Source organism: Dunckerocampus dactyliophorus, chromosome 9, assembly GCF_027744805.1.
Source record: "Dunckerocampus dactyliophorus isolate RoL2022-P2 chromosome 9, RoL_Ddac_1.1, whole genome shotgun sequence".
In the NCBI taxonomy this organism is placed as follows: Eukaryota; Metazoa; Chordata; class Actinopteri; order Syngnathiformes; family Syngnathidae; genus Dunckerocampus; species Dunckerocampus dactyliophorus.
In genome coordinates, this window is record NC_072827.1 from 26171655 (window position 1) to 26195951 (window position 24297).

Here is a 24297-nt window from a genome sequence, read left to right on the forward strand (position 1 = left end):
AATAATTTATTATATATTGTACGTTTTCTTTCTTCCACCAACTATTGTAACATGTTTTTTATTTTTTTTTACATTTTTTAACAGCTATTTTCCACATATTCTATTAACTGTACTGCCATACTTAACCATACATGCATTTTTTGTGATCACATTTTGCATTGACAGCCGTTTGTAATATTATAAAAAATAAAACTTCTCTGATATAAGAAAGTCAAAATATTCAAAAACAGTCGTCGGTATGATGCCCGTTGTTACGTTACCGCCTCATTATCTTTGCAAGGGCGGCTTTTTTCTTCTATTGGATCTCATTGCATTGTGCAAGCGTACCTAATGTTGCGTCCCCACACTTACACACATGCAGTGCTTCACATGTCTCCATCAGTGGTTTTTGGTTCTAATCCTCTTACATTCTCTTCCTGCAGGGGCGGGGTGAGGAGGTGCAAAGCTTTCACTTATTTCGTCGCGCACTTTCCTGTTGTCATTAGTGTGTGCGTGTGCGCATGTGTATCTCTCTCCCTCTCTTTGCGCGTGCCACTTACGCGGTTGCATGGAGGACAGTTATCAGTGTGTATGTTGTGTGTCTCCAGAGAAGCAGCGTCCAGACGGAGGGAACCCATGCGGTTCTTGCCATGACTCGACCCGCCAAGCTGAGCTTTCACACGGCGTGGATCTTTCTTTGGCTGGCGCAGCTGACCGCAGGTATTATACTATACTGTACACACTCTACACGCGCGCTTTAGAATAATACAGATATATACACGTTTGGTATTTTTGATTAGAGCTCAAGTTGATTGCGATATTTGAGCAAAAAAGTAGAAAACAATATCGATCTGTTCTGTTTTTATAGCAGTTTTCTGGAGTAGACTTTTTGTCCTCTTTAGGGACCTGAAAGGGTTGGAGGGAAATTTGGCTTGGGCGTCTGACTGACCCAGGGACAAATTTTAAATTTGAATTTAGGATTTTTCATGAAAAAAAGGAAAATCGTGCCATATAGAGTAACACAACCAAAGTTATGAGCAAAAGTGTACCTGCAAAGGCAAAAGAAAGTCCTTGGGGACCCCAGAGGGTTAACCCTCTAAACGCCCATTTGATTTAATTATGTCATTATGTCAATTATGTTTTTGTTTTGTTTTTTTTTTAGAAAAATACATACACAATGAGTTATTGTCCATATAATAAATGTTAGGTGGCTGGGGCTCTATGTCAAATATCAGGTTTAACTATACATAAGACTGGTAATAAAACTGATTTTGATGCTTTATTAGGTTTTTTGCAGGGTCATATTCCAAATTTACGACCCGTTGAGGACAAAAAAATCCCATCGACTTCCATTACAGGGGTCACCAACGTGGTGCCCGCGGGCACCAGGTAGCCCCCCACGACCACATGAGGTGCCCGCAAGCCTGCTTTTCATTCAGGTTTTCAGTTAATAATGAAAGAAGAGTAGAAAGAAATGCATTCTGAAATACAAAATGTGAGTTGTGGACACCAGCATTTTGTTAATGTTCTGGTAAAACAAGCATATTCGCTTTGTTTGGGTTTAAAATAAGCTCTGAAAATAAATGTTACAAAAATGAGTAGCTCTTGGCCATTTTCATTTTGTAAAAGTAGCTCTCACAAGGAAAAACGTTGGTGACCCCTGCATTATAAACACAATTTCCAACGCATTTTAATTAGACAATAGAAACATGCATTTTCAAATCTCGGTTTCATTTTGTTTTTTTTAGTTTTCATATTGTAGGTGATAACTGTTTCCTAACGGACTTTGTGTCCGTGGTGGGCTCCGCATGGGAGCGAGGCTTAATGACGTAATGGTCTATGACGACGCAGATGGCCGTGAGACATTTGTGAAAAGTCATTATTGCCATGAAAAGCAAAGCAAATATGTTCCAAACTACAAACAAGCTGCGGGAGGAGCTGGCAGCTCCACTTCATGCTCAGCAATCATAGAAAGTGATTCATGCATGCATAGAATAGCATAGTCTGCAGAAGTCTACACTAGCCTAGAGTTGTTGGAGTAGTCCTCTGACTACTCACTAAATATAGCAGACCACCACGAGAAAATGAATGTATGGGAAACAATGAGATCCAGAATCTACAGTATGTCTATGACATACAATATGTCTGTAGTCGCATACTTTCTCACACACAATTCCAAATAATTTCACAAACAGTACGCACCTATGCGCACAAAGCCATGCGTGCACATACGCTCGTAACACAGCAGTCCTTTGTTCAATTGGTTCCAGACCTGACCGTAATAAGTCATTTCTGCAAAGTCGGATTCCTGATTACCAAGGCGCGAGCGCAGCGTGGTTATGGTTATGTTTTTGCTGGCGTTTATGTTTGTTTGTTCGTCTGTTTGTGTTCAAAATCACTTGAAAAGTTCTGAATGGATTTGGAGGACATTTTCAGGAAATGGGATGTGGAAGAACTGATTAGATTTTGTCCGGATTGCCGTCTCGATGCAGGAGTTTTTTTTAAAGGATTCTTTAACATTGCGAGATCGGACTGTTTTCGGGATTTGTGCATATGATGCCACAAAAAAATGGGAAGAGCACTTGGAAAAAAAATAAAAGTTCCAAAAAGTTCTACAAAATATCAAAGACTGATCCAAAAAATCTAGGATTATTATTTTGGTGTGAATCACAATATGGGGGCAACTATGGCGCTTAAATATTACCACTTTTTCCTCATAATAAAAAAAAAAAAATCAAAATGAGTAATTACTTTTATCTTAATAATACAAGTTTATTGTCAAAACTATTTTTTATCAATAATATTTAATACTACATTATCCTTGTAAAGGTTTTTTCCTTCAATATTGCGACTTGATTCCTGTGGCAGGACGTGACTACTGTACTGTCTCATAAAGTGATGTCAAACATCTGTTCAAATCATAAGCATATGATACTTGGCCTCATATTACAGCTAATAGGACCACTTCACTCTCCTAACACATTTTTTGAAGTAAGACTTTTCCCTCATATTGAAACTAGATTTTTGTAACAGTATAAAGCGTATTTATTTGTAATATTTATCAATTGTATTTCTATATAGTGTGTATATATGTATACCTGTGTGTGTGTATATAAAGTGTATGCATATACGCACACACACATATATATTTATTTTTTTCATTAGAGAATGACATTTCTTCTCATAATATTATATAATTTTTTTGTAAAAAGAAGACTTTTAGGTCATGAAGTGGCCACTTTTTTTCTCATAATATTACAGCTTTATTTTCATAAAACAATATGATAAAGAATAATAAACAATTTCCTCAGAATATTGCAACTTTACTCTTATAAAGCACAACAGTTTTCTGCTAAAATCAAGACTTTTTTCTGATTATTGCAAGTGTATTCTTGTCACAGTATGCCGCTTTTATCTCACCGTACAAAGACTTTAAACGAGGGCTGTCAAATGATTACAAATTTGAATCAAATGAATCAGTTTTCAAATGAATCATGATTAATCACCATTTGCGAACGTGTGTGAAATATGCACATTTTTACTGTATTTTTATTCATTCAATACCAAAGACGTAGTTGTACGTTTTTTATAAACCTGAACGCTCGATACCAACAACGTGTATATACGTCTTTTACGTTTTTTTGCGTGAGAGGCTGACGGAGGTGATGATGCAACTCCCCACCAGTGTGTTAGGTTTCAGAGGCATTTTAATGCCATAAGAACGGCCATTAGGTGGCAGAAGTGCATTTGATAAGAGATTGGCAGGGACCAGGAGAGGACTGACAAACCCACATGACAGGAAGAGGAAGTGGGAGAGCGTGGAGGAGTGTAGCATGTAGAAGGTTACGCTCTGTAGGGAAACTTTAAGGCATGCGCATACAGCATAGTGTGCATGTCCAAATGAACACACAGGATGGTCAAAAAAAAAAAGTGAGGTTATTCCTCTGGAAGACGTCCTTTGTCAGACAGCCATTGTGAACTGCAGCGTTGTCCTGTTGAAAAACACATAGCCATCTGCCGTTTGACGCCCCTGCACAACCTGAAGCTCCATTGTTGCATTGAAGGAAAAAGCACCCCAGGTCCACTGTGCCGTGTAGGAACCATCTCAGGGGGGACCAGTAATGTTGGAAGCCATCAGGACTGTCAAGGCTACATTTTTTTCCTCATCAGAGAATAAAACTTTCATGCACCATGTCCCAGGTGGTGCTCTCGTGCAAATTCCAAATAGGCAATTTTGTGGCTTTGAAGGACACTAGGCCTTTGAAGATGTTTTTTCGTCAAAAAAACCCCCAACCTTCTCTTGCAGATGCCGTCTGATGGTTATCGGACTGTAACAGCCTTCATTTGGGCCGAGGATCGTCCCGTGTCTTGACGGACAGCCAATCGGATCCCCCGGGGTGACATTTTTTGTGTCTACCACTTGACTTTTTTGTTCCATAACTCTCAGGATCTTTGAAGAAGTTAAAAATGATTGTCTTGCCACGTTCAACCCCAGCAGCAACGGCGCGCTGCGAGAGGCCTTGCTTATGCAGCTCAACATTCAAAGAGAGAAAGCTCTTTTGCTTTGCTATGAAGAGATCATGACAGCGTGAACACCTGGCTTTGAAAGGCTGTGGTCTTCATCTTTTCATCAGCCGACGAGCAGCCTATTTCAGCTGAACGCTTGTTTGCGAGAAATTGCTTACTCAAAAGGTTTTTTCTTGTTTTTGCAACATGAAGCTCCGCTGAGAGCCTACTTAACATCCAACAGTGCAAAATGTAAATTCTTGCAATTTTTCAACTGGTCTTGAATTTCGATGAGGAGAGTGTGTTTCTTACTTCTGCCCTTCATAAAGTGCGTATTACCTTTAAATTTCCTCTCATTCTTTCTAATTGTCAACTTTGCTTTCGACCCAAGTTGTTGCCTGGCAACTCCACGAGGATGAGCAATACAAGATACATCATTTTTGAATAGTTTCGTTTAGTCAATGAAAAAAAATATCAATTTAGCTGGAGTTTCTTTCTAAAACATCCTCAAAGTTGTCAAGGGCACCTTGTTGCTATGCTATCCTGGTCTCCGCTTCCACTGTCTACACACACTGATGACAGTAGATCCCCTTTTTTTGTGCGGGTTACCTTCCGGGACCACCAGCGAATGGAGAAAAAACGGGTGTAGTTGATACAGCGATAAAAATGTCCATTTTTGACACATGGCTTGTTCCTACCCCTCCAAACTCTCCTGCTGGCTCGAGAATGACCGTCTACGCTCACGAGCAATGTGGAAAATAAGGAATGCGGAAATGCTGACAATGGAAATGAAATGATGCATTTCCACCCGATTTTCGCTGTCTGGAGGCACGCTGTGACCAACTGGGTCCTGTAGTGTCACATACTGTCATCTTGCGAGACCTTGCAAAACGTTTCGTGTTCTCTCACAGAAGCTCTGTGGAAAAATCTGTCTTTCTGTTTTATTTTACCCATCAATATTTTTTTCTCCATGTCTCCTGGGGGGCTCCGTATATTAGGACTTCAAAAATAACATTTTTTCTTTAATATTTCATCTTTATGCTACTAAAAAGACATTATTCGTCCTCATAATATTGACAGTTTATTCTCTTAAAATCGCAACTTTTTTCCTCCTCAGAATACGACTTTTTTCTTTTAATATTTTGGCTATTTTTACTAAAGTTTTTTTTTATTATTTAAGTATTTCAACATCCTTGTAAATTTCTTTCTCATAATTATGAGAATTAATTATTAATTAATTATTTATTTCCATAATATTTTGACTTCATTCTCGTCACTTTGTCCGCAACCCATTTTTTCCCCAAATTTTGTTTATAATATTATGAAAATACTTCTTTTTTCTTTTAATATTTCAACTCTGTGCTACTAAAATGACGTCATTTTTCCCTATAATATTACATGTGTTATTCTCGTAAAAAATTACAATGTTTTCTCATTTGATTACAACTTTTTTCTGTTAATACATTGAGTTTATATGGCTTATTTTTCCATTTTTTCTATAGTTTTCTATAGTTTTCTTGTTAAATTGTATTTATAGAATGTGTCACGAGCCAGTAAAAAAACAGCCGCGGGCTGTAGACCGTTCTAAACCATCAATTCCGTCCATCGATTGCGACATGATGCATTCTTTTTCATCATCAATTATGGTCAAGGTCTGTGCTCAGGAAAAGTGTCAAAATAGTTTGAAACTTCTGAACCACGAGCAGCTCTTTTCTTTTCTTTTCTCCACAAGCAGTGACGTGACAGAACGTTGTTATCTCACCTTATTTTATTCATCTATTTTGCCAATCAGGTGATTTTATGCAGAATGCTGGTGCAAGCCAACCACAGGGTCGTGGGTATGCTGGAGCCTATCCCAGCTGACCTTGGGTGAGAGGCGGGGTACACCCCGGACTGGTCGTCAGCCAATCGCAGAGCACATATAGACAAACAATCGTTCACACTACATTCATACCTACGGACAATTAACCACACGGAGATGCCCAGCGGAGATTCGGACAGAGATCTTCCCGATCTCCTGACTGTGTGGCTAACATGCTAACCACTAGGCCGCCTAACATTCTTAATAAAAATGTACAACTACTATAAAGCGTAAAAACTAGTGGAATTCCAAGTAGTCTTATCTCAGGAGCAGGTGGTGTTAGACTGAGGTGTCCAAAGTGCATCCCCGGGGCCATTAGCGGCCTGCAGCTTGTTTTATTGGCATGAGGCACATTGTAAAAATAAAGTTAAACAAAAAAACCCCAGCAAAAATGGAGAACTAGAGAATAAATGGCACAATGTAAAGAGAAGAATCTGAAGTTTTCCCGAAATTAGTTACGGGTCAACTTTGTGTCCTTTATGTGAGTTTATGTACAATATATGTCCATTTATGGCAATGCATGGGAGATGTTAGTAGGTTTGGCCCACAGGCAGGAATCAAATGTGAGTATTAGGCTGAAAATGATTGTAAAACCTTGCTTTTGAGGTTCCACTGTATTTTTTAGCAGTGTTGCGAGTAAAGGCGTTAAGTGTTTTCCAGTAACTGCTAATCTAATTAATTTGTATTCCAAATGTTACAATGCCGTTGCTTATTTGCAAGTCACACGGTGGCCGAGTGATTAGCATGTTGGCCACACAGTCAGGGGATCGGAAAGACCTGGGTTTGAATCACCGCCTGGGCATCTCTGAATGGGGTTTGCATGTTCTCCCCGTGGGGTTTGGTTTCCTCCCACATTCCAAAAACACGCTTTTGAGGTTCATTGGCGACTCTAAATTGTCCATAGGTATGAATGTGAGGGTGAATGGTTGTTTGTCTATATGTGCCCTGCCATTGGCTGGCAACCAGTCCATGGTGTACCCCGCCTGTCGCCCGAAGTCAGCTGGGATAGGCTCCAGCATGAGGATAAACGGCATAGAAAATGGATTCCCTAATCTGATGAAACAGTCCCTAAAAAGCTACATCTGAATTAGTTTACATTTTTGTAGCTACTTTGCTTGGCGTTATTAATTCAATTCAGTTATTTTCGATTACAGTGAAACTTCAGTTAGCGTGTGGCCCAGTTAGCGTGGTTTGGTTCGTGTCAAAAATTGGCGGCAGAATTTTCTGGTTAGCGTACAATATGTCGCGTGTCTTGTCGTGTTACTAATACACGGCGTGAGTCCAACTGTGTTCTTAATGTATTTTTATCCCAAAACGCCCTTGTTAGCAACCTATTAGCTTGCTACTGCTGCTGCAAAATAACTCACAATGGAGCTAAAAAAAAAAATGGCAAGTGCCAGCATTTTGGTAAAGAAGGTGAGAAACACGATTGAATTTAAGAAATAACTCTTGGCAAAACACGAAGGTAGTGTCCGAGTAGATCTCACTGCTACATCAGTCTTTGTCAACAATCATTTATGTGTACAGTAATCCCTCGTTTATTGCAGTTAATTGGTTCCAGACTCGACCATGATAAGTGAATTTCCGCAAAGTAGGATTTCTTATTTATAAATTGAACAGTTTTGTAGCTCCAGGAGAGAAAACTTGTTTACGATCTTCTAAATAGAGTTTTGAACATTATTAGAGCCCTCTAGACATGAACTAGCACCCCTATAATCATATAGTCAACTTTACTCTCGTATTACCCAATACTGCATAGTAGACATAATAAGAGTAAAAAAGCCATTTAAGACATAAATAAAACGTGTGGGGTAGAATAACTGGGTTCCCTAGGGGTGCTGAGCGGTGAGCAGACAGGAAGTGATGTCGGGGGTTCAAATTTGAGTTTTAGCTTGGTGGGGGTTACTGCAGCAGCATTAGCCCATGTTTTTATTAGGGATTTTTATTAGGGATTATTGTGCCTGTTGTGAGATAATAAAAGCCTGTTGTTCCAGCGATCAAGTCTGCCGTTTGTGTGTCTCATTGAACATTCCAGTAACATTACTGACACCTAGTGACCAGTATAGAATACTACATATTCACAGCGTCATTGAATGTGTCTTCTGAATTCCTTGTATTTGTATTTAGCCATTTTTAATGCTTGAGAATGATTCATTTAGGCAAAATTGGCTTCATTATGCATCTTGACTAATAATACTGTAGATGGTATTCAACCACAAAACCGTGATGTGGCACGGGATGACTGTGTTTGCATGCGTTTACAATACATTTCTACATTCTACAACTGCAACATTAGAAAAACACGTTTTGTGATAACATTTTCGACTCTCTGGACTGGATTACTTGGATTTGCTTTATTTCAAATCTGCAAATTTCAGTTTGAGTACGCTTCGGTTAGAGTTGGCACTCCTGCAACCGATGAATGAAAACCAAGGCTCCATTGTACTTTTTTGGGACTGTAACTAATGACTTTTTGGAAGTAATTTACGCTGCTTATTAGGTTAATTCCCCATGGATCAGCAGCACAGACAAATGAAAGAAGCGATGGTGCACCGTGTGGAGTTGAATGAAATAACGTCATTACGGTACACTGTTTATCAGGCGGCGCAGTCTTGCTTGTCAATCAGGGACGGGCTTGTCAAACAAAGCATGACAGCAGCTCCGAGAAGAACACAAGATTATGTGGGTGTTAAACTAAGAGGCATTACTCTCGTTCGTCCACCCCACTTAATATGGCCGCTCTTACATAACAGGTCTGCTTCCAGGCAGTTAAACACCACTATCACAGTGAACGTGGCAAACAGTTGTACTTTCCAATGCAAGATCTGCAGAGGAAAAGAGAATAATACTGTTATGATGGACTGTTTCAGGCCTGAAATGCGTGTGCCAGCTGTGCGACAACCACGTTTGCGAGACGTCCGCAGACGGCGCCTGCTGGAACTCTGTCATGTTGATTGACGGCCGAGAGGAGACGATGCAGTCGTGCCTGTCGCCCCTGGAGATGAGAGGCCAGGTGTTCTGCTACAGCTCCCCCAATGTCTCCAAGAGGAACTGCTGCTTCAGCGACTTCTGCAACAACGAGACCCTGCACTTGCAGCCCGGTACGCTTTCACTCTTAGTACGAGAACGTTTCGCAACGCGTTTGCGACACAAATTTGGCGCCCTTCGAGCAGTGGAAGAAACCAAAGACCCACACAAAGAATGCTTGTGAGAAACAGTGGGACTGCACAGACAATGCGATGCACGGTTCAAAATGCAAGCAGCAACACAGATCGGCACAATTGTTCCCATTTTTTTCTTCACTTGTTGCTCAGCAGAACAACGTAAATAACACACACAATGCAAATAATGTTATTTCATTCACACATGTAAATTTCTCCTTTTTGTTGCTATCCTGCGTCATCTTTTGCCCGCAGACTCCTTCCACATTTCTCATCTGATTAACTCGTTCAGTCCCGGCCATTTTTCAAAAGTCAACCCCTTTCAGTCCTGGCCATTTTAGACGATTTAGACGGATCTTTCGAGGCACACAGAATATTGTGTCCTATGGCTCCAGTATTTAAACATGGAACCTAAAGAAAGATTAGCCTCCCGTCTTTCATCAGGAAAAAAAAGTTTGCTTCTACCTTTTTCCGCTCTTTAGTAATCAGCAGTAGAACTTCAGTAAGTTTCAGGTAAATATCAGTTCCCGACTAAAAAAAAGGGGGAAAAGCATTTCACGCATAAGAAATATTTGTTGCTTTTGTGACAGCTCTAATATCTAAACAACTACACCAACATAAACAACACACAAAAGGGGTTATTTTACCTCCAAATAACAATTTATTTACAAATATAACACCATGGACTATTTACAATTTTCATATTTGGAGCTGAACTATGTGTGTGCGTGCATCCATTTAAATTTCCCTAAAATGCGTAATCTTCTACATGCTTTCTCACTTCCTCCTTCCTGTCATGTGTGATTTTTCCATTGAAATGATCCCTGCCGAGCGCTTATCAAATGCACTTCTGCCACCTTGTGGCCGTTTTTATGGCTTAAAAGTGCTCTGAAATGTTAATGCATTCGTGCAGAGTTGCATCATCACCTCTTTTTGCCTCTCTCAAAAAAAAAACATAAAAGACGAATGAATACGTTGTCAGGATCGGGCATTCAGGATTCTAAAAACGTATAAATACGTCTTTGGTGTTGAATGAGTTCAAATCAATTTGAAAGTGGAAAAAAAAAAATGGGAAATTTCTGTAGCACCCCCTACTGGTGGAAAATCATTTTACATTTTTCATTACTGTAACAGCCTGCTTATTCTGGTAAAGTGGTAGTTTTGTCAACCCGATGGTTGCTGGTTCGATCCCCGTTCCCGCTGTAATCATCCAGCTTATTGATACATTTCAAAATTCCGTCTGCATTTTTTCTTTCCAACATTTCAAATTCCGCCGTTTTTAGTCACTTAAAAACGAATAGACAACTTAAATTGTGCCCCCTACTGGTGAAAAGTAACACATTTGTAGAAGATTTCAACATTCATTCTACATTTTAGTTAAGCTTCACACGCAATTTCCCTTTTTCCGTTCAGTTATGAAAAGTTTTCCTTATTTTCAAATGTTGGCTATTCAAAAGGTATAGCCTTTATGGATATGACCACCTTACCTTAAAGCAATGGTTCTCAATTGTTTTCTCTCATGTCCCCCCCAGGACCTGACTGTGATAAGTGAATTCCCGCATTATAGGATTCCTTATTTATAAATGGAATATTTTCGTAGTTAAAGCATGGAAAACCTGTTTACCACCTTCTAAATACGGGTTTTAACATTATTAGAACCCTCTAGATATGAAATAATGCCAACATCGTCACCTTTACACTCATATTACCAAACAGAGTGTGTAAAATCATAGAAAATAATCCATTTAAGACGTAAATAAAACTCGTGTTTGTGTGTGTTGCAATAAATGTGTTCCGGGCGTGTGGACAGGAAGTGATGTCGCGGGTTCAGAGTTGAGTTTCAGCTGGATTATTAATATCATCGTTATGTTCATGTATCATCGTGCCTGTTGTGAGATCATCCAATCCTGCAATAAAAGCCTGTTGTTCAGGTGATGAAGTCCGATGCTTGTATGTTCCACTTACTGACACCTGGTGGCCAGGGTGGAATACTGCATGTCACAATTTCAATACATCTGTTGATTGCTATTTGTGGTTTAGTTAATTTAGCCATTTTTATGCTTGAAAATGCTTCATTTAGGAATAAAATTTGCTTTTTAAGAATGCATACAAAAAATATGCATCCTTTTTTTTTTTTTTTTTTTTTACTAATACGCCGTATTCAACCACGAAACATCATAATTTATTAATAAATGTATTTTTGAAAAACTGTGATGGAGTGAAGCCGCAAAATCCAAAGCGGGATGTGGCAAAGGACGACTGTACTGTTGGGAATGTATCGTTAGAATAATAATAAATGATGTTGTGGATCATGGGTGACATCATCAAGTGATGTTATGCTCAGGAGGGTGTTTCATGAATAACGAGGACAAGCGACTCCTGTGCTGCCAAGCTACCAGCATCCTCAAATTGATGCTGTAATGCGTTCAGAAACGGACTCAAACATGGGCTCTTGCATCCCCCCATAGGCGAGTGTCAATGTCCCTGCCGAGTGAGTCAATCACTGTGGGATTTCCCACTCAATGTGGCCCCGGCGAGACGAGGCGGACGCTGATCCTGCTAGATCCTGTGACATAACAACGCTGGCACAGGACACAGGGCCATGTTTAGCCTCCCCCCACCCCTTCCCCCTCCAATTTATAAATACTTCATCAGCCATGCAGTGCCGGCAGCGCACGTTAAAAGCCTGTCATGGTGGAAGGTGGACGCTGGAAGCCGGCCTTCAGGTTGACAAGGGATTAATTCCACCGCCCCGCAGTTAGACACCACGGCCTATCCCAAAGCGCTTGGAGGTCATTTTAATAGCAAATCACTGGTCGTTATTGTCGGAGAATCTCTCTCACTCGCTGTGGAAATACAGCGACTACATGATGGCAAACATGCACCACAAAGGCAGCACAGTGGCGCTCGTGTTAGCATCTCTGCTTCACAGTGTGGAGTTTGCATGTCCCCACATGCTTACGTGGGGTTTTTTCCCCCCTCCGACCTGTAGCTCGTGAGCTAGCAGTACCTCGCTACCTCATTTGGAGAAGCTCACCAAAATGGTGAAAGAGTATTCTATCTTTTGTTGATGTATTTTCTCATGATATTGCGACTTCTGAAAAAAAAAAACTTTTTAACGTTTTTCTCGTAAAATTACTGCTCTGTTTTTCTGTTTAATTGTATTTTCTCAATTTTCCGAGGCCCAATAAAAAAAAAACAGCTGCCTCAACCAGCCTCACTCTGGACATCCCTGCTTTATGAAATTGCCAGTTTTACTGTATAAATAAAACACAAATAGCTCACCTCTCCTTTCTTTTTGTCAAAGTAGCTCTAATAGTGATGAGTGTTTGAAGAAATACATACTAAAATACAAGACGCAGATGAACAACGTTTTTTTCATGTCATTATCCAGAGGTAGAATGTGTGGGGCACAATTTGTCAGCTGGGGTAAGTCCAGCTCACCTCTGACCCTGGACTGGATAATCGATATAGAGCAAGGGTGCCCAAAGTTTTGCCCGAGGGCCACTTGCAGCCCACGGCCCTTGGCACATTTTAAAAATACAATTAACAGGATAAATGGAAAAAGAGCAGTGATTTTATGAGAATAAAGTAGAAATATTCAAATAAAATCATAATAGTGTTATAAAAATGTCATCAATTTCAAACATCACGACAAAAAATTTTACGAGCATGTCGTAGTAGAAATATTAGAATGAAGCCATAATATTAATATAAAAAATTACGACAAAACAATTTACAAGCATAACTATGAGGAGAAAAATGTCATTTTTACAATAATTTCCACAATAGTAGTGACCCAACAAAAGAATAAAGTTGCAATTTTTGGAAAATTAGTTTGGAAAAAAAGTTGTGATATTACAGGTAATAAAGTAATAAATATTATGGGGAATGAAGTCACAATGTTAAGAAGACAATTGAAATATCTGTAAAACTGAAAAACAACAACTGCAAAAATGGAAAAACGAGCAGTGGAAAAGATGTAATAATGCACTCGGTCACCTACAACGCAAAGATGTTTTTTTCTTTAAACATTCATAACTTGTTAGCATATCTACATTGGTTGGTTTACAAAATATAAAATGTTAAAATGGCCCCCGTATCGTTTGACTTGGACCCTTGCTGGGAAAAGTATGGCCTCCCGAGATATCAAGAGTGGATTGATGAATCGCTAGGATTCCCTGTTCCTGTTCACATCACATATTCATCCTGCCGCTTGTCTCTCGGCAGAAGTCATGCCTGCTGGAATGGGCTCCAGCTATCCGTGACCCTTATCAGGATAAGTGGCTTTGAAAATGACTGGATGGATGAACTGGTGTGAATCGGCGGAGCGCCGCGATTTGTGCCCATAGGCCAACTTAAAAAAGTGCTACGTTTGAGCCCATGAGGACTTGTGGTAGTTACTTGTTTGATTGGCTGGCGACCAGTCCAGGGTGCACCCCACCTCTTACTCAGTCATCTAGGGTAGGCTCCAGCTTATCCGTCACCTGAAAGAGGGAAGGCGGTATAGAAAATGGATGGATGGTTTATTAAGCAGGAGCAGGTACATGACACATATTGAGGAAATGACATTAATTTGGCAACTGAATCACTGCTCTGTATTAAGTTTAAAGTACTGGAGAGGAAGAAGAATGGCTGGATGGTTGTCGTATTTAAAGTGTTGTGAGCCTTGCTGACGAGAGAAGGGCAAAGTTCGTTCGTTGGAGGATGTGCAGAAGCCTTGTGTATTGAGGTAAAAGGCCAAACATGTCATAGGAAACTGTGATGGAGTTCACATTTGCAGACGTTTTGGCAAGCAAACGCTGCGTGTGTGCTGCCAGACTTTTTCTAAACTTTAGTCAGTACAGAACACTCCAGCCGTAATGTTAGCACACCTGCATGATCATGCTCAATTACAATATGAATTAGTCAAATATTGGTGACGCCTCTCAGTAAGATGCAGCCATCAGTGTTCAGGTGTGCCTAATGTTGTGACCGCTGAGTGTATTTCATTGGAAATACTTGCAACATTTAGCCATCCGGTGTAATAAATGTCACGTTATCAGCGTATACCACAAAGCGCTTGTTTGTGTCCAGGGCTCACGTGTCCTCCCACAGACCCAAATAAAGGTCAGGGATGGAAAAAGGCACACTTGGGTGTAAATAAACACTTTTTACCCTGTGAGATGATGCATGTTGTTGTTACCGTGTGGAGCTAAGTTTATTCGAGGAACAGTGGCTTCTTTTGTGAGGCTTATGATTGGTTCATGGCGTTTACCGGCAGTGTCATAGACAACCGTACAAAGAAATCCGCATGTTTTGGTTTCAATGTCTTTATTTGAGCCAAACCACGTGCCTTCAAATACCGATAAAGTGCCACCAGGGGGTGCAGTTCTCACAGTGTTCTTGTATTCCCCACCTATAAAGTAGTACAATGTGTATTTGATCAATGTGTGTGCTAGCAGAGAGGCCTTCGGAAGATCCAGACAGCAGCAGTAGCAGGTTGCATCTGGCCGTGATGATCGTGGTGCCCGCCTGCCTGCTGTGTGTGGTCGTCATCCTGGGGGTGTTTCTGGTCCAGAGTCGGCGCTGCTTCTACAACAGGGCCCACAAACACGACCCAGAGGAGGGCCTGGACGACCACATGCTCATGTCACCCGACAAATGTCTCAAAGATCTCATCTACGACATGAGCACCTCTGGCTCTGGATCAGGTGGGCTTGTCTTGAGATGCTTTCACCATTCAGAACGCTCACGGGACTCATTAGGTACACCTGCACAATCTAATTTAGAGAGGGTCTCTGCATTCATTTCGTCTTCATTTTTTACAACAGCAACTTCACTTTTATCGCTTTTATGGTCTTCATACTGAGAATTGTTTGTATTATTGCCTTACGAGCAAAATAACGTACGCAAATATTAGAAACAGCGCTCACTATGATGCCCAATTTGGAAAAGGCAGTAATCATAAACATATCTCATTTTAATACACAAAATTACGTCATTATTAGTAGCGAAAATGTCATTTGTTTTGGCTTTTTGTGTTTTATTTAAAGAATGTTTTTTTAAGATAATATTTATACATATATATATATATAATAGTGCTATACTGTGTGTGATTTACTTTTTATCTATCTATAACTTTTTCATTATTTAACATTATATATATCTATTCTATATATTTGGTATATTATTTGATTGTATATTTTAATATGATTTTTACTAAATTATTTATTGTATTTTTAATTTATATATTTTTTGGTGAGGTACGATTGAACTTGACATAAGTTTAAGTCAGCAAATAAGCTATATATATATATATATATATATATATATATATATATATATATACATACTGTATATATTTTATTAAAATGTATATTTTATTAAAAAAAAATATTTTAAAAAATACAAAAAGCAAATATTATATATATATATATATATATATATATATATATATATATATACAGTATATATATGTGGCTTTTTGTATTTTTTTATATATTTTTTAAATAAAATATACAGTATATTAGAAACAAATACAAAAATATATAATACAAAATACAAATACATAAAAATATACATACATATATATTACACATGCATTTATTTTTATTATTAATTTCATAATAAATAATTATGTTTTACTATTATATTTCACAGTGAAGTATTTCAGGTTAAGTTGAAGTTACCAGTTCCTAACGTGAGCATTGCAAGTTCAACAAACATTTAGTTTATTCTGTGCAGGGCTTCCTCTGCTGGTCCAAAGAACCATAGCCCGGACCATCGTCCTCCAGGAAAGCATCGGGAAGGGCCGGTTCGGAGAGGTGTGGCGGGGAAAGTGGCGAGGAGAGGACGTTGCTGTAAAGATCTTCTCCTCCAGGGATGAGAGGTCCTGGTTCCGTGAAGCGGAGATTTATCAGACCATCATGCTCCGACATGACAACATCCTGGGCTTCATTGCGGCTGACAACAAAGGTATGACACCCTTTGGCTTAGAGCAGGTGTCGCTTTAAATGCATCAAGCCAAAGTGAGTGAAATGCACACACCACCGTCATGGAACACTACAACATTTGTTTCAGATAATGGCTCATGGACGCAGCTTTGGTTGGTGTCAGAATACCACGAGCGTGGCTCACTGTTCGATTACCTGAACAGGCACACCGTGTCCGTGGAGAGCATGATGGTTCTAGCCTTGTCCATAGCCAGTGGTCTGGCTCACCTCCACATGGAAATCATTGGCACACAAGGTGAGTGCAGCTGTCAATCAACACAATAAATGAGGGTAACCTCATGTGCACCCTGCAAGGCCACATAAGGTACACCTGCAAAATGTCACCTTCCAATAAAGCAGCAGACCCATGTGATTTCTCTCAGCCAATCAGCAAAGAAAGATCATGATCACAAAGAAGAAAGTATACATACCATGAAAGCACACACCTGACTGTAAGGTAGCAGAACCATGTGATTCCTCCCAGCGAATCAATCACCGTTTCGTGGATGAAAGGCGGAAACGATAAAATACAAAACATTTCCGTGTGGACAGCCCCTAAATTCAGGTTTTAAGATTAGTAGAGGCCTCTCGACATGAACTAACACCCCTTTAGTCACCTTTACACTCGTGTTACCCACTATAGTTAACATAATAAGTTAAGACAGAAATAAGACTCACGCTTGTGTATGTTGCTATAAATGTCTTCCCTAGGGGAGTGGAGTGGCAGGTGGACAGGAAGTGACGTCAGGGTTCAGATAATAAGCTTTTTTAAATTTTTTTTTTAAGTTGCTGCTAAAAAACCTTATAATGTGTTGTAATAATTATTTTGAGGAGAAATATTAATGCTCTATAAAGGATGAATGAGGTCCATACATGAGTATTTTGTAGTAATAATAAGGCTCGGTTATGATAGGTATTAATATGAATATGTTCTGCTTGCTCGCTTGTAGGGAAACCAGCCATCGCTCACAGGGACCTCAAGTCTAAAAATATCCTGGTGAAGAAGAACGGCACCGCCGTCATTGCAGATTTGGGCTTGGCCGTGAAACACGACTCCAGCAGCAACAGCATAGACATACCGTCCAACCACAGAGTGGGAACCAAGAGGTGGGATATACGCTTTCGTTCACGCAATGATTCCCAACCACAGTGCCATGGCACGTTCGTGTGCCGTACATCAGGTGTGCTGCGAGAAACGATCAGTATCGTCAGCGCAAAATATTCCAGGTGTTTTGGTCTCCTGCAGGTACATGGCCCCTGAAATCCTGGATGAGACCATCAACATGAACAACTTTGAGTCATTCAAGCGAGCGGATATCTACTCACTGGGGCTCGTGTTGTGGGAACTGGCCCGAAGATGCTCCGACAGGGGTACCTTGCGTCATTCACACTTGTGGTTTGCAAAGTAAAAAAAAAAAAAGAAAAAAAAAAAGGCAAAAATATCTTTTCTACAGGACTTCAAGAGGATTTCCAGCTGCCTTATTATGACCAGGTGCCTTCAGATCCATCCATGGAGGACATGAGGAAGGTGGTGTGTGAGCAGAAACTCAGACCAAACATTCCAAACCAGTGGCAGAACTGTGAGGTGAGATATGGATCATCATCATCATCATACTGGGGTACATTGGTACCCCTCCTTGACCGCACAGTACTTACTAGAGTCACCACAGCGCTCCTCAAAAGCAACACTGTCATTGCATTAGAAATAGTACCTCATAGTGCCTGCTTTGGCACTATGAGGTACTATTTTGAGAAGCTCGTCATCAGGGGCTCCAAGCGTGCCAAGCTGATACCACGCTCACTGGATTCGTAGTTGCCACGTCATTGTAACATTTGAGAAAATGGACAAATACAGTGGAACCTCGGTTAGCGTCCACCCCAGTTGGTGTTTTTTTTGGTTAACACCAATATTTTGCCTTGGTTTGTGTACATTTTTCAGTTATCGTACAATATGGCAGGCGTATTGTGGAACGTCCTACAAAATGGCAACCGGAACTGGAAGTCAGCTGTGTCGCCCGTCTATGATGTCATTAGCGGTTGGCTCTCAAAAATGTTAACACAAAACACGTTTTTATAGTTTTGCAATCGTAGTGTTATATGCATAAAACTATTCTAAATGCATATAAATAATGAATGAAACTTTTACAAGACTTGACTGTTCCCCAAAGATGTGGCAGCGAGATCAACACATTCCTCTCCAACACCACTTTCCTGTTTTGTCATGAGTTGTTTCTTGAATTCAGTAGTGTTTCTCACCTTCTTCAGGGTTATTGAGGTGAGAAACGTGGCAGCGAGATCAACACCTTCCTCTACAACATCGCCTTCTTGTTTTGCCATGAGTTATTTCTTGAATTGCTTGAATCCCTTCTTTAGGGTTGTTGAGGTGAGAAATTGAATTCAAGACATAACTCATGGCAAAACAGGAAGGTGGTGTTGAAGAGGAAGCTTGTTGCCACATCACGTCTTTGGGAAGAGTCACATCAGGAATTATGTCTTCACTGAAGGTAAAAGTAACTTTATATGTTCATTTACCCCTTCCATTCATCATTTATATGTATTTGTAAGGTAAAACTCTAATTGTGAAACTATAAAAACATGTTTTGTGCTCACATTTTTGTCTTTCTGGAACGGATTAATTGGATTCACATTATTTCTTATGGGAAAAATGGATTCGGTTGGAGTCAGACCTTCTGCAACGAATTGATGACGCTAACCAAGGTTCCACTGTAAATGCTCTAATTCTAGTTATGTTACCTTAATGATTTGGAGTGCACAAAGTGAAAAGGAAAACTTTGACCACAAGGTAATTTATTCCAAAACGATATTGCACAACACAGCAGCAACAGAATCAATGTTGTAATAGCAGCATTAGAACCGCTGATGCGTTCATTGTAAACAACAGCACGGCCAGTGTAACACGCTAACACGCATGATTTCACACCGCAACCGAGGTAGAGGTAGAGAAAGCTGCTGGATACAGACCACTCATAGTACAGTCGTCCCTCGTTTATAGTGGTTATAAGTGGTTCCAGACCCGGCTGCATTAAATGAATTTCAGTGATATAGGATTCAATGTTAATAGCCGCTACTTTTTTCTCAAACTTTGAAGCCTGCTGCTTATACAGCGGTGCGGCCTGTGACATCTCCTTTACTTCAGAACTAACTCTAATCATTTAAATACAGTGTTGCTAGCGAGTCAGTGAGGAAACGCCCATCACGAGCTATCAGTGAACTCACGACAAGCTTGTCAAACCACTGGAGGTCATTACTCAATACAACAGTCTGATTCACAGTGTTATCTTACAAAGAACGCTAAACTCATCACCAGCAACTTGAAACTCAAACGTTACTGGGAAATAAACAATACAAGTACCAATACCAGTTTAAAAAAAAAAACTATTTTAAAGTTTTCCCATGATGCATTGCATCCAAGTAAAGCATTCATTGGTGCCTGCTGGGGCGCTGCAATGATGTCAGCCTCCTTCTGGGCTCCTCTGGCTTCCGTCGGTGGACAGAGGCAGCATTGCAGTACCATCCATCCATCCATTTTCTTTGCTGCTTGTCCTCCAATGAAATGCTTTGCTCAGACGCAATGCATTATGGGAAAACGTAAAACTAGTTGGTTTTAAACTACTGGTTTAGCCTTTACTGAGGAACAGTAAAAGACGAAAACGTCTAAACTACTTTGGAAAAAGCCTATCAATGGGTGAGAAGTGATGTGCCGCATTACTATAACAGCTGCTGTGTCTGCTGTGTTCACAAGCCAGGCCCTGCGTGTGATGGGCAAAGTGATGAGGGAGTGCTGGTACGCCAACCCCGCAGCACGACTGACCGCTCTACGGGTCAAAAAGACCGTGTCTCAAATGTCCAACACCAGCGGGGTCAAAGATTAGCACCATGCGATGGTGCTGTTGGACTGGGGATGACACAAGGAAGGTACCGCCTCCCTCCCCGGACCCTCGTCCTCTTCAGGATGCAACCAAACGGTCGCCCTCAGAGAGCTGATTGAGGTTGTTGGTGCCAAAGAATAGTGGGAGGTGCCTGTGGCAGCTTAGCACCAATGTTGAAGCCAACGTTTGTGAGAAGGAGCCATGTCGTATATAAAAAGTGTCTCATGTAGAAACAGATTACTTTTGCTACCTCAGATATTTAAGTGCCCAACACTAGCTAAGCCTTTTTGTGCCATTTGTCGTAGCAAACAGTGTTGCTGCGTAAGTAGAGTGCTATTTGCAAAGGTTACTCTGTAAGAGCCATGCTTACTTGTAAATGGCACTCTTATAGGACATGTCTAATGATGTGCTTAAGTGAAAGCTCTACAGTTCTGTGAAGAGAGGCGCTTTGTATTTCATACTCTAAAACAACAGAAGGCAGCATCGATCCTGCACCACTATTTTAACATAATACGAGTACACTCAATGTCAATTTACACTGGAACCTCTACGGGCGAACACTTTGGTCAACTTCAGATTTTTTTGGGATTGAAAAATCATGGAAATAGTACGGAGCCCCTAAGGGGACATGATGAAAAAAAACAAAACCCAAATCTCAAGAAGCTCTTGTGAGTTTTTCAAGCCTTTGGTGACTACCGGTATTTCCGGGTCAGCCGCCGCAACAACGCTGGAGTTGGCTTCTGATTCACCAGCTTCCGATGGTACTTAAGGGGAAATTTAAGATGGGATGAAGTTAATGTGTTTGTCTCGATTGTCTTACTGCGTTGTCACACATCCGAAACTGTTATAATCAACGTTTATCAGCCTCTGGAGGATAATCAAGTCCACATCTGGGGAGTCCAGGTACAGTGGTTTTCCAGCAAATTGTTTGACTTTAGAGGTTCCATTGTAGATTCCATTACTCACCTCTGAGAGCAGTGGCGGAGCCAGAAATGTTTCATCGGGGTGGCCCAGGTGAGACCATTGCTCACACGGGGTCGGGCATAAGCTGATATCTGCCATGTCTAGGAGAGTGACCACGCAGCTCTGCCACTGAGGGAGAGAGCGAAAAATAGCCGATTTAAGGTGCATGCTGGGTCTTTACTGCCTCTTGAGGAGTAAATTGTTATTACAACTGCACAGTGTTAAAAAAAAACCCTTCATACTGTCCGTTGATTGTGTTTCATAAGCGAAATCATGTTTTTTAAAGGATTTTGCACAGCTAATGCATTCCGTTGCTGAAAAAAGAGCTGCTTTCCGACAGCCAAATGCTAAAGCTCATCCTCGAATGTGAAATGTATGCGTATATTTATTCACTTTTTTATGCTATAAAACCAAAGTTGCCTGTCGATGCCAACAAGTGTTTTTGTTCCCAAATATTGACACAAGCTATCGAGGGAAACATCTTCTGAGCGCCACTCAGCACAGACAAGCAGGCTAAGTAGAACGACAGGGTACTACTTTGTGAGTGCTTCAATAGGATGACTAATGCCTGTTAGAGAAGGGAACGTGTGTCACCACAGCTTTGCAAGCGTGTGGGCTAGAATTGGCAAATTCTAGAAATTTGTCAAAATTGCTTTATGGAGACCACTTTTCCACAGTTTTAGTTCATTCTTTTTAATGCACATCCGGCTCTCCATGTGTACTTTCACTCACATTTTGAAGGAACCGGACATACCAGTGTTGGAAAACAACAAAGACCATCAACAATGCTGGATGATAAATGTAGCGAATAAGGCCTCAAGCAAGTAGACCGAAAAGAAGCACCGTCTGGCTTGGCTTGCACATTGTCCTTTTCCATAACAATCAAGCACAACCACTTTCTAAACCAGGGGTGTCCAAAATGCGGCCCGGGGGGGGGGGGGCATCTGTGGCCTGCGGCTGTTTTTTTTTAATGGCTTTAAAAAACAAAGTTTAACAAGAAAACTAACAAAAAACAGCAATTCTAAAAAAATAAAGTCAAAATATTAAGAGAAAAAAGTTACAATTTTATGGGGATAATGTCACAATATTATGAGGGGAAAATAACATTTTAGTAGCATAAAGTTGAAATATTTAAGAAAAAGTTGTAATATGAAAAATAATAAAGTTTGGAAAATCAGGTTGGGGAAAATTATTGATGGGATTAAAGACGACGCACTTGGTGGAAGTTGTACGGAGTCATTCACGTATTTAATGGGGGTCGAAGACAACTGTAATTGTAAAACTATTAAAAACATGTTTCGTGTTTACATTTTTGGTTTTCTGGGAGGGATTAATTGGATCTGCGATTGGCTGGCGACCAGTCCAGGGTGTACCCCACCTCTCGCCCGAAGTCAGCTGGGATAGGCTCCAGCATACCCACGACCCTCGTGAGGATAAGCGGCATAGAAGATGGATGGATGGATCAATTGGATTTCAATTATTTCTAATGGGACAAATTTATTCGGTTAGCATCCGTTTCAGTTAAGAGGCGGACCTGCTGGAACAAATGAATGACCCTAACCAAGGTTCCACGGTATATGTTTTTTTTAGCCATTTTACAAAAAAGAAACAAAAACATTAAAGTGGCCCCCCCGCATCAGTTGATTTTTCCGCGTGCGGCCCTGAATGGAAAAAGTTTGGACACCCTTGTTCTGCACCGTGGACCATGATCACCATGTTCTCAAATGATGTGTTTTTATAAATACAAATCACTAACATGACCGGATGCAGTGGACCACTGATGTTGAATGCCCTTGAAGTCAAACAATTCGGAACATTTTCTGGAAAAAAAGAAAAAAAATGCAACACTGAAGCGCTATCAAACGTGTCTTCTTTGGCTTGTTTGTGGCGAAAGAGGCTGAATGCGATTATGAGCGTTGTCTTGCAAGAAGAACTTTTATGCCAAAAGTCAAACTAGAAAAGGATAAAGAATTAGATTTATATTGTGGTAGAATAGCGACAAAAGCATCTCCGTCCTGGCTGCTCAGTACAAAACGGCCAAAGGGACAATAAGTTGACATCAATAATAAAAGAACAGAAAGAACACCATAAAATCAGCTGGGTTATAAAATGTTATTGTACAGCAGTTAACTTCTTTTTACGCTTGTATGACATCGGTTTAGGATGGTGACAAGTTTACCCTTGAATATATGATTTCCTGGAGGAATACCGCATTGACCCACCCAAATATAAGACAAGAAAAGTCTGGAAAAAGTTGTCATATTCGGGGTGCAGAGATGTGGCACTAAACGACTTTTCCCCGAGCGAATAAGTGCTTCTTGGCACTCACACACACATCAGCGACCTGCTGTTCAGTACTTCGACTACCACTTCACTCTTGACACCACTACGATGCTAATTTTAAGCTAGTGATCACTTGCAAACACGTCAAGCAACTAAGAATATGAGATTTACCATTTATTTCACTGACTTTTAAAAGGTCTTTGATTTTGTCCAACATTCACGGTATCTTATATTCGGGTTAATACAAATTCTAAATTCGTACAAAAATGGTTTCTGGAAACAAAGTACGTTCGACCTCAGGGGTTCCACTGCATTCCCAAATCTGATGCAACTTGTTTTCTTCAGAAACGCTGCTGTTGTTTAGATCTGACTGCTCTGATAGTCTTTCCTGTGGTTGTCACCATCGTGATGTATCTTATATTTTGCACTATTTATATTCTATAGAGATACGGCCATGTCAATAAAGTGTGTTTTTGTGAGTGAAGAGTGTGCAGTCATTTCCAAATGTAGACAAACGTGTTGGTCATGTAGCGCCGAGCGTACGTGGCCAATCGTCACTGAGCCGTCATGACTTATTCTCAGCTTGTTCCTCACTTGACTTGTGATGCGAAGACGTCCGTTAGAGGAAATACTTCAGCAACCGTCAGTGTCTCACTGATTGAGTCAAAATGAGGCATGAT

General features: G+C 40.4%; 1 protein-coding gene across 5 annotated transcripts; it reads left to right on the plus strand.

The window, feature by feature from the left end:
* The first annotated feature begins 496 nt into the window (after positions 1-496).
* Positions 497-24101, plus strand: LOC129187646 (activin receptor type-1C). 5 transcript variants are annotated; one of them, XR_008572446.1, is made up of 10 exons: positions 499-699; positions 9217-9447; positions 14949-15200; positions 16234-16464; positions 16570-16737; positions 17432-17588; positions 17728-17852; positions 17936-18066; positions 18747-18985; positions 20249-24101. XR_008572446.1 is itself a non-coding variant. In XM_054787215.1 (9 exons), the coding sequence occupies exons 1-9, from the start codon at positions 501-503 to the stop codon at positions 18753-18755; spliced, it is 1503 nt and encodes a 500-aa protein (XP_054643190.1). In that variant the 5' UTR covers positions 499-500; the 3' UTR covers positions 18756-24101. The 5 variants fall into 5 exon arrangements, 3 of the variants coding, with proteins under 3 accessions (XP_054643190.1, XP_054643188.1, XP_054643189.1); XM_054787215.1 differs by having other exon boundaries at positions 18747-24101; XM_054787213.1 differs by lacking the exon at positions 18747-18985 and having other exon boundaries at positions 500-699.
* The last annotated feature ends 196 nt before the right edge of the window (positions 24102-24297 follow it).